Genomic DNA, 15,773 nt, shown 5'->3' on the forward strand with positions numbered 1-15,773 from the left:
TGGGAGCAAGCTATGACCATAAAATAATAAAGCAGTCCTAGTAGTGTCTTGTCAAAATGACACGGCCTATACTAATAAACCTATTGCCAATCCTTACTTCTAAATACAAAGTGTGGGAAACAATGCTATGCAAATGAAATAAGTGTTCAAGAAATGATAGATCAGGATATTCAAGCCATTGGCTTCCCTTCCCCACATTTTCGGCATAGGACAAGGAGGCACACTCAAGCTTAGCACACTCTTTGGCTTCTTTAGCACGAGGATGCAGTTCAAAACTTCAACATCACGGCCTTCTGTGCCAAAGTCTCTTTGCCATTCAAAGTCTCTTATTTCATAGGGTCTGATGCAACACAACATACAATAATGTCCCTATCTTCTTAGGATTTCACATAGGCAACTTCTCGGATGATTTACTGTTCACTCTGGGTCTCCCTCTGCCGGGCTCATACCAAAACTAATTTCTCAAACCTTCTCTACTTAATCAAAATCGCAAACTTTCGACTGTGCCTGCGCTTTTGCTTGACCCGTCACAGGACCACTGCAATTTACAATTATTCTTTCTCTTCTCGATATAACCTTGGTCTCACTTTCACTTTTGCCACTTCTCAGCTGTATACCTTACATAGACCTTCGATTGAGCACCGACGCGATGCCGGACCACTCTGTCAAAAGGTATTATACCTTGCGTTAAAGTTCACTCACTCATCAGCAGTTCAACTTTACTTGTGTCTCTTATTACACGCGTCTTAATAGTGTTCATTCGAGCGCTTTCCATACAATGTTGCTGCTTACAACCTTGGCTTCAACACAGACCGGTCTGGTATCAGTCTCCCGAACTCACCGGCTGTGTGGATTTCACCGATGCTGCTTTGTTCTTGGAGCCAAAGATGGTACCACTGCAGCTGGTGATTCTTCCACCCTGATTGACGCGGGAGGGCCCCGCATATCTCACACATACAATTCAGGATTTTTCAGCCTGTTTTACTTGTCTTACACTTTCTATTTGAGGTTTCGGGAAAGTAACGGTTCCTTGTCGAAATGGCCTAGGGAACTTCCCTCCTTGCAATCCCCTTCCGTTTTGCTGTTTTCCTCTCTCGTTCAGCTGCCGTCTCAAAACTGCCGTTTCCTCGTGTACTTTGCCTCGCTCAGAGTGCTCTCGTGCTCCGCATTTTATCCGTGTGGAGAAGCTTAATGGAAGTCAGGTATGTGTAATTGTCTGATCTCGCCGGACCATTGTATTTTGGGACCCGATCGGTGGTGGTGGGGTACAGTTCCTAAATATCCTACCTGGTAGGATGGGGTAAAGGTGTTACAGGGAAGGGGATACAGCGTCTCACCATCCAGTGTCCCACTCACCGAAGACCGCTCACCCAGGTGATCCTCCCCCACTGGTCCACCCCCAGGAACCGGATCCAAAAGCAATGGCCGTGTCCTGGCCACCTGGATGGCAGATCCCCCAGGGACTATTGGGTGAGACACCTTCTGGTTTCTCACACCCCTGTTCTTCAACTTGTTCATACTCCTCCGACTTAAATGGTGGAATGCTTTGGCATTCATTAGTTTATATTTATGTGCACCAATAATACTCCTACAGCAGAACAAGCAAGCAACTTACCACATCAACCTGCCCTACTGCCAATGACTCATTGATGTGCCTCAACAGGCTGAATGGTGAATACCGAAATCCATGCTCCTTTTTCAAAGCCTGATTTATGGTGTTTAGCCTTCTGACCCCCTACATGGGGCACCACTCTGAACCCCACAGTCACAGTCATAACCAATCAAGGTGTTAAGGATAGCCACCACACTACCTCCCATACCCATATTGTGGGTGCTTCAATCAAGCTTTCGCCGGCCTTCACCGTTCCTTATAGAGAACTCTTTTCCAGCTAAAGTGACAAGTGTTACCAGAGTGATCGCTAGCAGACTAGATTACTACATTGCCCTGTTCTTGGGTCTTCCTAAATCTTCAATTGCCCGGCTCCAGTGCTGCATCTACTGCCCTTTGGAATACTGTACCTAGGCTCTCTTTCAGGGAAAGCCCCTAAAATGTTTATTTTGTCCGAGAATTGATGTTCCATTCTGTTAGCTAGCCCACTCGCATCGTTTTTCGACTTTACTTTCATAAGCTAGACTTCCTCAACAGAGGCTGCCATTCCCCTTCCTTTGCTCAGTCTGCCCACTTCCCTAATTTGCATCTCAGCCCTGCGTCAGTAATGGTGTAAGGTGCACTTTAAAAATGGAAATCGAAGCCAGGCCAGAAATCATTCCACTGGATACAGTCTGAACAAGGAGTGTTCTGCAGATTTAGGGAAGGAACGCAAATGTATACAATGCTCACTATCAATAATCCAAACAATGCCCACTACCAATTATCAAACCGACATTGCCAATGGGCGATGTACTTAGCGCCTCGATTCAGATAAATATTGGAAGGCGATTGCCAAAATCCCTGTTCATGAATTCCCTTAATAAAATAGAAGGAAGCCTGTCGGACTGTATGGCTGGGGCAAAACGGGATGGCCAAGTAGTAAAAAACCATCCCCAAAACTTATAGATTCTTTAAAACGCTGGATGTTTGTTTCCCTTTCATAACTATTCTTTACTATTGTTTTTTTTCTTCAGCTTAATGCTAACCGGGCATTTCGCTTGTACTGGAAAGAACGACGTATATGCCAGAGCTAACACGCCAAGCAGTGCATCAAATCCTCACTAAATCAAAATGCGAAAAGGGCAGGTACGTAGTTGAACAATAGTCGGTATATAGATCTCTGCAGGTTTATTGCAGACCTAGTCTATATGCATGGAATCTGAAAGCACCACCCTGTACCTGCTAAAGGGACCCTCAAAAGGGACGTGGGGGGGACATCAGCTAGCCCCATCATGGAGCAATACTGCACTTCGATGGCTGAATGGTTGAGCTTGTGATGCGGAAACGTGAATTTGCGGAAGTTGATACAGAGCACCATTACATTGTGCTTGGTAGCATAGAAATCTGGTGTCAAGTGCTTATCAGCATTGCTAAGCAGGCGTTCAAACGTGTGTCTCTTTCCTAGAAACAGCGTTATGCATAAAAGGTCTACTCTTCATATCTCATTACAAGGACAAACTATCTCAACTCAAAAATAAAAATAGGTCTTGAGCAGGCAAGCACTGCCCCTTCTAAAAAAGAAGTCTACCAGTCCCGTCACAAATCCACTTGTCCCTTGGCATATAAGGTACTTTGGATACAACTATTGCTTTTCCCAGCGTTGTCTACACAAGCAAGCCAAACGGACGAGGAGGACGGGCCACTTCGCGCGATGGTTAGGAGGGTTTATTGTTACTTATCTTCACCATTTGGAGAAGCATTCCAACATGGGATTAAGGTGATCTCTGGGACCCTAGGAATCGGCTTGCTGTAGGGTAAAACTGTGTGTATCAGAATATCTGAGAGGTAAATGGTCAGTTCACCCAGATAGTTTGACCAAGATAAGCACTCCACAGGGTTGCCAATCAAGTTAAAGTACAATGCCATGTGTGTATTCATTTTGGACTAGAAGTCACTTACCGGTAACTCTACCTCTGCAATTACTTAACTGCAGGTTTACATTTTCTGCAAGTCACAGTTATTGACAGAACCCTTTTTAGTTCACGGTTCTCTTAAGCGCTCCCCATTACCCCCATTCCGGAGTGTAGCACTGTTTGAAGCAATGTAGTAGTTTTAATTTGTAAATAAATACATAACTACCTCTTCCAAGTAATTCGAGGTAAACTATTTCATTCAGGATAGTGCCCTGGCCACATTGTTGCCACACTAGCGAAAAAGACGTGCCTTTTGCAGTCTTTGGGCTGAATCCTAAAGCAACTCACAAGGATGCCCCACCTTCTGGAGCACAAACAAACCATTCAATCTCAATAAATTGATGAGCTTAACAGCATAGGTCCGACAACCTTAAACACAGCAACAAGGAGGAGTTCAACAAAGGGAAATCGTGAGCAAAACTAAATATGCCCTGTACCGTCGCAGAGGACTCCTCTGGAGCTGTTGCTTACATTGAAAAATTAGGCAACAACAGATGCCCACATATGTAATGGGCCCAAGTATTTATCGGAAAACTGTGACATATGGCTCAGATGACTATCATAGCTCACAAGGATAAGCCATGGACTAGGGCATGAAAACAGTGTAAAAATTAGGGCACTTTGACCAGAAGAGCCTCTGACCTGTATTGCATAGAAGATGGAATCAGACTCCCAATTCATACTGAGAATCATTTAATATGCCCCTAATTTCGTACATCTCGAGAACTAGAAAAGGAATCTTTTGATGCAATAAGGCAAGCCACAAAAACACACAATAAGCGTGGGGAGTGAGGGGGACCATGGTGGTTGCCGCCCATCACCCTGATGAAGACCACTTAAACTTAAAAACTTAACTTAGATCATGTCATAGGTGCTTCATTCCTGTTACTTTACATTTGCAAACTTGTAATTGTTCAATACACCTCAAACTTCCCCGACCTACAATTGCTCAACAATTTGCTACTACGATAAAAAACTGAAAGAATATTTAGATGCAAAGTTCAATCATTGGAGGATGGGGAGCAGGGAAGTGCAGAGGCGGGGAGGGGCACGCAAGGGTTGAGGGTAGAAGTGGAAGCAATCATTGACAAAGCATAATTACAAACGTTGGTGTGGCAGAGCAGATAATAGTACCCATTCCCAGCGTTTGCCTACCTTGCCTTTGTCCTGAAGGCACATCATTAGTGTGCAGACATCGCCAGTTGATTGATGGTTAACCAGCATTACAGCTTCCTCTTCTGAAATTGCTTGAATATCATCTCCCCATTCAACAACTGCAACAAAATGAAAAAAATTATAGCATTGAAAGATGAGTTTAAATAAGTTTATGTCACTGAAAACATCAAGAAAAAAAGTGGCTTTTGAAACCATTAAAAAACCTGCATAATTAGTGGAAATGGGAGTAATCATATTAGGGCTGGCATTTCCTACAGTCGACCAGAAACAAACATTCTTATCAATTTTAAATAAACAGTGAATACAAACAAAAACCGCATTCCGACAGAATAGTTATCTATTAAAGTGTGCCTAGGCCTGAACACATTTTTCTGTATGACCCCCAAAATCACCAGAATATCCAGCGATTCGATCAGGTTGAATTTCAGACAAACTTCGGGCAAATTCTTCAAAAGGTTTAACAGCACTTAAGGGGAAGCTTCTTTTGAGTCTCCAGCAGCTGTCAGAGGTAAATCGCTGGTGAAAGCAGCCTTTGGGAATTGAGGGAAGGTGTAGGAAGATGGGTATGGAGAGGTAGTGAGTGACAGTGGACCCATTTATAGGAAGGACAGGAGGAGCCAGGATTCCAAGAGGGCAGTTGGTGGGAGTCAATGGGCCTCATTACGACCCTGGCGCTAAGTGAAAAACGATGGCGGTAAATGCTTACCGCCATCGTTTTCCGCCAGGTCCGATCATGACTCCTGACCGTAAACTACGATGCCAATAGCGGCATCGTAGTTAACGCTGCCGCTAACTGCGCTAAGGGTGCGCGCACGCGACCGCCCACACCGTACTTAGCGCCATGGCGGAAAGGCACGCAAATGCCGACCCAAGCGGACATGCACCTAACGCCATCACCGAGGCCGCTAAGTACCTTACCGCCATGGTGCAAATAACGCCATCGCGAACCAACCGTAAAGGGCCAATTCAAGTGAATGCAGCTGCCACAGGTGCACAGAAACAGCACAGGTGAAGGCAATACAGACTCAGGGGAGTACAAAAAGAGCACACCCCACCCCTACCCACACCCAGTCACACTCCACAATGATGCCAATACGACTAGCAATGTTGGGGCTGGAGGACCTGATAGCAATGCATGTGCTACTACAACAGCAACAACAACAACAACAACAACAACAGGCAGCACAGAGGAGACGCAGGAGGAGAAGGAGGGCAAGGCAGGCCCAGCAAGCCCCACCAGCACAGCCAGTGCCACCACGCAGGCAGCCCCCAATCCCACGCATCAGAGCCAATCCAAACAACCTCACTGCTGAGCAGATCCACACCCTGTACCGTTTGGACCGGGACACCATCACCGCCATCGTAGACATGACACACGACGACATCGTCAGCATGATAGAAAGTCCAACCGCCATCCCCCCCCTACTGAAGGTAGTGGCTGTACTCCACTTCCTGGCCACAGGCACCTACCAGCACACAGTGGGGCACCTGCATGGCATTTCACAACCATTATTCTCACGAACACTCATCCAAGTGCTCGATGCCCTCCTCAAGCACACAGACGACCACATCTCATTACCACGGACTGCCCAGGAGATTGCAAACACCAAAGTGGGTTTCCATGCACTAGCCAGCATACCCGGTTGCATTGGTGCCATCGACTGCACCCATGTGGAATTGGTGGTTCCACGTGCCATGGAGGTACCGTACCGCAACCGGAAACAGTTCCACTCTATCAACGTGCAAATGGTCTGTGACTCCAACAAGATCATCACACATTGTTGTGCCCGATTCCCCGGATCAACCCATGATTCCATGGTCCTGAGGAACTCCACAATACCACGCTACATGGAGCGACATGCAGGCCCAAGATCCTGGCTACTCGGTGAGTGCTATGTCATGGAAGTGGGCATGGGAATGACGTACCAGTGCATACTCCACCTGGCAGAAAGGGGGGGGGGGGGGGATGATGCATACTCCACCTGGCAGAAAGGGGGGGGGATGATGCATACTCCACCTGGCAGAAAGGGGGGGGGGGATGATGCATACTCCACCTGGCAGAAAGGGGGGGGGGGATGATGCATACTCCACCTGGCAGAAAGGGGGGGGGGTGATGCATACTCCACCTGGCAGAAGGGGGGGGGGGGATGATGCATACTCCACCTGGCTGTAACACAGAGAACGGATACAGAGGAAGGCCACTCACAATGCACAAAACCCCTCTGCATACATAGGGTGATGGCATGCAAAACAGGCCATGGCAGCAATGAGCATATACTGGTTGCATAGTGTGAATCAATTAGTGCATGTAGAAGTGAGCCAAGGTAACAGTTCCATGCCAGCCATGGTGGAACATCATGTTCCTGATCAGACAACATGACTGACACATACATTCTCGCCTACATACAGGTGATGCAGCCTACCCCCTGAAGAGGTGGCTCCTCACGCCAGTCCGGAACCCGCAGAACCAGCACGAGGAGGACTTCAACCGTGCACATACACGTACTCGTGTGGTCATAGAGCAGACATTCGGCCTCCTGAAGGCACGGTTCCGAAGCCTCAGCAGGTCTGGTGGGGCACTCCTGTATGGCCATGAGAAGGTGGCAAAGATCGTCATGGCATGTGTCATGCTGCACAATATGTGCGTCAGACGGAATGTGCCCCTGCCCCCTGACGCAGAACTGCAACCACCTGACGATGAGGATGAGGATGAGGAGGGTGCAGATGGGGCGCCACCACATGGAGGAGGCGATGCACAGGAGGGGCGTGCCATGCGCCAAAGTATCATCAACCACTGCTTCTAGCACACACGGCTGGTGTTCATCGCATGGAGACTGCACTTGGGGCACTGTGTGTCTCTGGGACATGCACACTGTGGACTGTACACCAATAAAGCACACATACGCAATGAAAATGTCCACACATTTCCTTTTTTTGAAAGAAAAAAGTGTATTGGAACTATGAACTGTCGTGTCACACCCCCTCCCACCTCCCCCCTGCACACCCCAACACACCCCCTCCCACCTCCCACCTCCCCCCTGCACACCCCAACACACCCCCTCCCACCTCCCACCTGCACACCCCAACACACCCCCTCCCACCTCCCACCTCCCCCCTGCACACCCCAACACACCCCCACCCACCTCCCCCCTGCACACCCCAACACACCCCATGTAGCTGTCAACAGATGCCTGTGACAGTGTCCACAGGCCGTCACAAGCCCCCTCTCCCGGCACCCGGGGCACCCCTGGCTGTGGAGCGCAGGTTGCGTCCGGAACGGCGCACGGGGCTGCTCTGCGCAGAACTGGCAGTGGAGGATGTCCCTGGCTGCTCCTGTGCATGCACGTCCTGTCGTGTGTGGGTGAGGCCAATGACCGCACGACGCAAGGCCGCAAGTTCTGCACAGATGTCCCTGGACATGGCCTGCATGGCATCCCTCAGGGTGGCAGTGCTCTGCGCCACTTCCGCCCTTAGTGTCTCCGTGGCCTGTTCAATGCTAAACCTAGCCCCCACACATTCCGCGGCATGCTCATCCAGCATTGCGGACAGTTGATGCTGCCGTTGAGTGATGTCCTCGAGGGACGGCTGGCCGTGCTGGCCCATGGCCAGTGCAGGTGGAGTGATGGAGGGGCTGGTCCCCTCCTGTGGAGTGTGGACAGGGCATGGGGTGGAAGGCCACTCCTCTGCCTCAGTGTGCCCCTGTGTGTCGCCCTCATGGGGGCTGGCGTCTGAGAAACAGGGGGAATGTAGTTGGTCAGTGGGGCTTCTGACCTCCTGCTCCATGTCCGAGTCAGAACATGCAGCTGTTGCAGCTGTCTCCCCGATGTTGCTGCTGGCCGCTGACCCCCTGCCTTCTGTGGCAGGCAATGTCGGTGGAGGTGGAGCAGCTGCTGCTGGCCTGCTGCCAACAGGGGTGCTTGCCGGTGGGACCTCCGGTATGCCTGCAGTGGGACCTGCTTGTCGTGGGGTCTGCCTCACTGCAGCTGAGGTTGAGGGTGCAGGGAGGTTGTTGGTGGACTTCGCCCTCTTCGGCGCAGGGGTGTCCTGGTCCTCTGGGTGTGATTCTGTGCCTGTGGTGGAGCAAAGGTGGGAGGGCGTTATTGATGGGTATACGGACTTTTGAATGACAATGGTTGACATTATTTTGGCCAGTGGATGAGGCAGATTTCAGGCAGTGCCATGCAGGTTGTCTCCTTTTGGTGTGGTATGTGGATGCAGGTATGCGGGTGCCAGCAGTGTATGCAGGGTGGTGCTCGCATGTGGCTATGGGCAGTATTGATTTGTGTTGCATTTACACTCTAGGGCAACCTTGTGCTACACATGATTGGACTGCTGTGACTATGGCATGTCTTGTATGAGGCACCTACCTTCATCGCCTGATGTCGGGGCTCCCCTTTCCATCCCTCCAACGCCTTCGATGGATTCCATGCCGATGGTGGCAGCACAGATCCCCTCCCACGGTTGGAGTTTCAGGGGGGATTCTGACCCTCCACCGGTTCCCTGGGCAAGGTTGCGGTTTGCCGAGATGACGGCTCTGACCCGTATGCGCAGGTCATCCCAGCGCTTCCGGCACTGCTGTGGGGTGCGGGGTACGGTCCCCACCGCGCTGACGCGCTCAGCCACCAGGGCCCAGATGGCCTTCTTCTTCCCGATTGCTGTCCGGGTCATTTCAGGGGAGAATACAACACCTGCGTTGTCCTGCAGGGTCTCCGCTAGCATGCAGAGTTCCTCCCGGCTGAATCGCTCCTGGCGCAGGCGGTCACATGCCTTTTTCACGCATTTGGCATTTTCGGGAACTTGGATGGGTGGGTGTTTTGTTGGGACAGGTGTCAGGGTTGGGTCTGGTGTTGTTTGGTAGGATGGCGATGGATTGTGTTTTTAAAGATGGCCGACGGGCTGCTTCCCGTTCCGGCGCGATGACGCTATTTCCGGTTTGGCCTTTTACGGCCGCCGCTAATTACGGTGGCCGCAAATTACGGTGGCCGCTACTTACGCTGGCGGAAGGGCACCTTGCTCGCTTAGCGATGCCGGTAGGGGCCTTTTCCGCCATGGCGTTATTTGCATTACCGCCATGGCGTAATGCTCGTGCGCGATGGGTCGTGATGTGGCGCTCTTTACGCCATCGTCCCACGGCGTAAACGCTCATTACGCCATGGCGGTAATGACGGGCGCTTACCGCCAGGGTCGTAATGAGGCCCAATGTCTCTTCTCAATACATTGAAGGCTATTGGCTTTATGCAGAAGCTTTCGTTGCCTACACACAAAGACGGGCACACCTTTGATTGGGTTTTGACTCACCACAAGACAGCATTTGATACTGCTGTTACTTTATGTCCATGGTCCGATCATTTTTTCGTTAACTGCACTCACTGCCAGTTCCTCTCTTGTATGTGAACTGTAGACCACAAAAATATTTAACAGCAGGGAATCTGAAAAAGGTGAGTCCACAACTGCTATGTTCACAATACCGAGCCAAGCTTATTCCAGCCAAGACCATCACAAACCCAAATGACCTTGCTGGTCACATTCTGTACAATTAACATCATGGACACCCTTAGTTAAAGCCAACTCTAGTAAGAGTGCCTGGTTCAGCGATACCATAGTCAACCTCCGGCGTGGAACACGGAAAGCTGAGAGAGACTGGCGGAAGAACCCTTCGTCCTTGTCGCTGGTTTTCTACAAACAATCGGTAAATAGTTTAAAACAGGCCATTATGGATGCCAAATCATAGGATTTTAATGATAGAATTTCATCTGCTAATTCCTAATTTTGAAAGAGTTTGAGGGTAGACACTATACGAATACGACCTGCCATAAGGACTCTGTTTGGTGTCAAATGATACATGATGAGTTTAAAAAATAAATTGTAGGTCATCAACATGCAATAGCTGCCGAGCAAAATCACTGCTGTAGTAAGGCTATTAGGCTACCTGCCCGTACCAACCTCTTAGCATCCAATGCCAACAACATACAGGCACGACCTGTATTTGAGTTTAGTTCATGTACAGAAGCGCAGATTGTTGCAGGTATGAAGTCCACCTCGTGTCTCGGGGACAGCTGTCCCGCCAGCATTTTTAAGGCCTGCATGGACACACTTGGGTGACTAAACTATTCAATCTTTCTTTTGCTGAAGCCATGGTCCTTATGGTCCTCAAAGAAGCGTGGATTACCCCACTCTTGGAAGAATAAATGACCTTGACCCCAACATCGCAAAACGCTATCGGCCAATTAGTAATGTTCCTTTTTTGCTTAAAATGCTTGACTGTGTTGCACACACAACTCTGGGAATTCATGGAAAGTAACAACTTACTCAACCCAAGACAGTCAGGTTTTAGATCCAGGCATGGAACAGAGACTGCATTGCTGGATCTTAAATCTAACAACGCCAGCATTGTAGATAAAGGCAAGTCAGCACTTCTTATGCTGCTTGGCCTATCTGCTGCATTTGACCTGGTGGATCATTCCTTGCTAATTTCTAGGTTGCGTGCACAGGCACATTGCTCCAATAAGGCATCCCAGTGGACTCCTTCCTTGGACAGAGAAACGCAAGAGAAAGTGAAGACTTTAGGCATTATTCTCGATGCCGAACTTTCTATGAAGCTCATGTTGCACATGTTCGAGCACCTTGTGGTTAGGTCACAAAACCATCGCATCACATTCACACATGCATTTTGCATGAAAACAGTTCTCTACTTGCTACAGCCCTAATTAATTTGCGTCTGGACTACTGCAATAGCCCGTTATTAGGTACACCTAAGGCCAAACTATAGCCGTTGCACGTCGTTTAAAATGGGGCAGTTAGAGCAGTCGTCTGTGGCCTTTCCAGGAGGGAGCATGTTTTTACGAAAGCCAGAAGAGATCTACACTGGCTTCTGATCAAACATCGGATCACACACAAGGCATGGTCCATTACGTTCAAATGTTGTAATGGTGAGCCGCCGCAATATCTGGCAAATCGCCTTATTACCCTCTTGCCCGGTCGCTGCTTATACTCCTACGATTCCTCTAAAATGGCACAACCCATATTCAAAATGCAGACATTTGGAGGTTCTATGTTGGATATTCAGGCTCCATCTTTCTGGAACAAACTCCCCCCCTGAACCCAGGCAAACAAACCCTTCCACTGAATTCAAAAAAGGTGTCAAGACTCGGATTAACCTCCGTTCTACTCCTAGGTTCTGATCCTGTTTGCTCGTATGATTCTTTTCTTGGTTTTTTTTGGCATGAGCTTTGACTTGTAAGGCGATTTAGCGCTTTCTAAAAATTAAATAATAATGCTCGCCAGATTTTCCTGAAGGAGCAGCAGAGATTTGAGGACGTAGTCAGTGAGCGCATGACACATTTGGAACACGTCGGCGCCCAGACTACCCAGAGTTTGACACAGACATGTAATGACACATACCCCTGCTGCATAGTTAGTGCTTTATTAATTGCATTTTACTAATTGCATTTGTCCATTTTAGCTTAAATTAATAACCTGGCCCAATTCTGCTGCAATAATGTTGCTAATTTGTCATCAGAGGCACAGTCTTGCTTGTCGGAATTGTCATTTGAAGACGGGAATATTTGTTTTATAAGTAGTTTTTATTGATGCTCATGGCTGCGACGGGCCTACATTTCCCAGGAGTGGCTGAGGTTACTAGTCAGCTAGCTCTCTTTGGCACACACCTAGCCGGGTGGACAAGAAGCCTGTTATTGCCTTTAAGTACCTGGGGCACATTACTGTGGCATTATGCCCAATTCAAGAGTCGTCAACCGCTGCCAGCTGCAGCCCAGGTGTGGAAGCCTTAGTTTTTTTTCTAAGGCAGTGTATTTTCAACTCTGTCATGGAAACCGTTTTACAGACAAGAGTCAAGTTTTAATAAATTATACTTGGAGCCAGTTACAGCCATTACTAATCAGACTGCTGTTTTAAAGGCTCTGACTAAAAACGAACCAAGTTGTAATCTGGTAGCCCTGGCAACATAGTTCTTCATGAGCAAGTTTCTAATGGTCATCTTTGCCCTTTACCTTAGTTGGGTGGCAGCCAATTAGGTCCTCCTTGGAATCGTCCGAGGCTTCCCAACACCAGAAGTTTATGAACTGTGTAAAAAAACTTGGCAGCGACGACTTCCAAAACAGCAATAGAGCCATTTATTTTTGAGGACACTAGAGGAAAACTCCTCATTGTTGCTTTGGTTTTAAATCCCTTCTCAGGAGTAAACAGCCACATTCATGATCTTTAGAGTTGGATTTGATCTGTATCACAGAAACCTGGATTGCTGATCACACATTGTCAGTACTTATTGAGCCCCACCCTCCCCAGACGTTTGGGCTATTACCCAGAGTCGTTCAACACAAGCGGTCGATCTCCCATAATAAAGACCCATTAAAAATTGTAAATAAATCTGTTACTGACTTTGGTTGTGCAAAATATTCTATGATCTAATATCCATTCTGAACCCCTCACCATCAGTTGATAGTATGATCATTCATCACCCTTCGTCGTATGCAACACAGTTTCAGACAGGCCTGTGATTGCACAGTCTCCCTTTTTTTGTTTAATAATTTGTATTGAGTATATTCATTCATTGTTGAGAATACAATATGAAAATGACATACAATTTAAAGATTTGTCAAATATTTAACATAAAATTAGAGTGTTCGAATATCAATAGAGTAATACATGCAGAATTGTTTGAACTAGTAAGAGATGCACAAACTGGGTGTATGAACAGGCCAGGAGACAAAAGCAAAGATTATCATGAGAAAGCTATGGAATACTATTGCAACCTGCAAGTTGTACAGTCTGTGATATTGAATAAAAATGTTACATTTCTTATCAGATCTATGCAAACGAAGTAGAAGCAGCATGGCACTTTTCTTTGCGATGAATAGAACAAATGTAATTCCACCAAGCGGTACATGAAAGTTTGGTACAGTCTTTCCAATTGGAGGTGATAATAGATTTTGGTGCATTGATGGTGTAAATATCATTTAAAAGGGAATATAGTTTGGCAGCCTTAGTGGAGGGTCTCGATAGAAAGGGAGCCAGAGGGGGCGAAGGAGATTTTTGGGTTAGATTGGGCAAGGATTTGGTTCGTGTGTTGATAAATGATCAGTGAAAGTAAATATCAGTTTCTAGGACATTGAATTGATGGCATAGTTATACAAAAGGAATTTCGATATTTTTGCGGAATAGGTGTTGGATTAATTTGATATTGGAAATAAGAATTAGGTGGGAGCTTATACCATATGGATTTTAAAAAGTGAAGAAAGCAGAAGAAGTGATGCTGGGTCATGTGGATTTTAAGAGAAAGTGAGCGAGGGAAAGTGGAGCAATAATATTGTATTCCATGTTGATCCAGCTAGCGGCATCATAGAGGACATTTTCATAGTGGTAGAATGTTGTCAATTGTTTTAGCATTAAAACTTTATAGTAGGTCAAAAAGTTGAGGAATTTGACTCCTCCTGAGAGTTTAGAAAGTGTGAGTTTATTAATGGGAATTCTGGGTTTTATTTGGTTCCATAAGAATTTTAAAAGTGTAGAATCACGTTTTTTGAAAAATTTAGTTGGGATGGCGAATGGTGTCATGGACAGAAAATAAAAGATGGTGGGGCTAATCATCATTTTTATAGAGTCTAAGCGTCCCCACCATGATAAGAAAAAAGAGGAGACCAACCTGAAACCATTTTAGTAACTTTCTGGATCATTAGATTAGTATTAAGGGAGATTGTAGTGTGAATATCTTTAGCAATATGAAGTCCAAGATATTTGATGGATGAGGGTTGCCAAGACACATCAAACAAAGGAGTATTAGTTAAGTTACAAGCATTGGTAGCGAGCATAATTTCTAATTTGTCAAGGTTAAGTTTATAACCGGAAACGCTAGAGGAATCATTAGTGGAAATTAAATGCTGAATAGAAGACACTGGGTCGGAGAGATAAAGTAATAGGTCATCTGCATAAACTGATATTTTGACTATTGTATTTTTTAATCAGTATATTCTTAACATCAACATTATTCCTTATATTTTGTAGTAAGGGTTCCTACGCTAAATTGAACAGTAATGGTCAAATTGGGCAGCCTGAGAGAGTACCTCTTTGTATAAGATTGATGAAAGGGGGTGAAAAACCATGCCATTTTAGCGATTGCAGCATGAAGGTCCAGTAAACGCAGTCGAATGATTTCTCAGCATCTAAAGCAAGAAGGGCCAGTGGGTCATTTGATGTTTGTGAGTGAGACAAGGCATGGAAGAACAATCTAGTGTTGGAGGATAAAACTGGTTTCCTCTACGTGGATGAGACTGAAAAGAACAAGTTACTTCTTACCTGGTAACGTTCTTTCGATGGGATGTTCCTCCGACGTATTCCTTATCTTGATAGATAATCTCCAGCTTGCTGGCCTCGGAATTTTTTTTTCAGTAGAGGGCGCTGCGTGTCGATGTCCCTCGAGCCGATGTCCCTCGACAGTCTCCATATCGGCGCCGACATCATACGTATAAATAGACTAGCGCTGCGTCCGTTGCTCAGTTCCGTTTTGACGTTAACAGTTGTTTTACTTGAAATGGTTAGTGACCCAGAAGGAGCGTAAGCTGTAACCACAAGGGAAGTTTTACTGAGGGGATGGATGGAGGGGCGATAAGGAATACGTCGGAGGAACATCCCATCGAAAGAACGTTACCAGGTAAGAAGTAACTTGTTCTTCGAAGGGATTGTGTCCTCCGACGTATTCCTTATCTTGATAGACTCCCATAGCAGTGGTGTGTAACTGGAGGTGGGAGTAAAATTGCTCCCTTCAAGAGTGAACAGAGTGCAACACAGCTTTGCCAAATCTAGTCTCTTGGCTAGAGGAGGAGTCCAGGTTGTAAAATCTTGTGAAGGTATGTGCAGACGACCATGTGGCAGCCGCACATATGTCTCAAATCGGTACCCCTCTTTGGAGGGCCGAAGAGGCTGCGATACCCCTGGTTGAATGAGCCCTAAGATTTTGAGGAGGCTCTTGCCCTGCCAGTTTGTAACATTCCAGAATGGCTAAAATAATCCATCTGGAA

The 15,773-nt window shown here is 47.0% G+C and overlaps 1 protein-coding gene across 1 annotated transcript in view; it reads right to left on the bottom strand.

Annotated features, from left to right (window-relative positions):
• Positions 1–15,773, bottom strand: part of LPGAT1 (lysophosphatidylglycerol acyltransferase 1) — a 784,790-nt gene that overhangs the window by 408,995 nt on the left and 360,022 nt on the right. Inside the window, exon 3 of the mRNA XM_069608524.1 lies at positions 4,720–4,838. Within this exon, the coding sequence (XP_069464625.1) occupies positions 4,720–4,838 (119 nt within the window). The remainder of the gene's footprint in view (positions 1–4,719; positions 4,839–15,773) is intronic.

This window comes from Ambystoma mexicanum, chromosome 4q (assembly GCF_040938575.1).
Source record: "Ambystoma mexicanum isolate Mex_15411 chromosome 4q, UKY_AmexF1_1, whole genome shotgun sequence".
NCBI lineage: Eukaryota > Metazoa > Chordata > Amphibia > Caudata > Ambystomatidae > Ambystoma > Ambystoma mexicanum.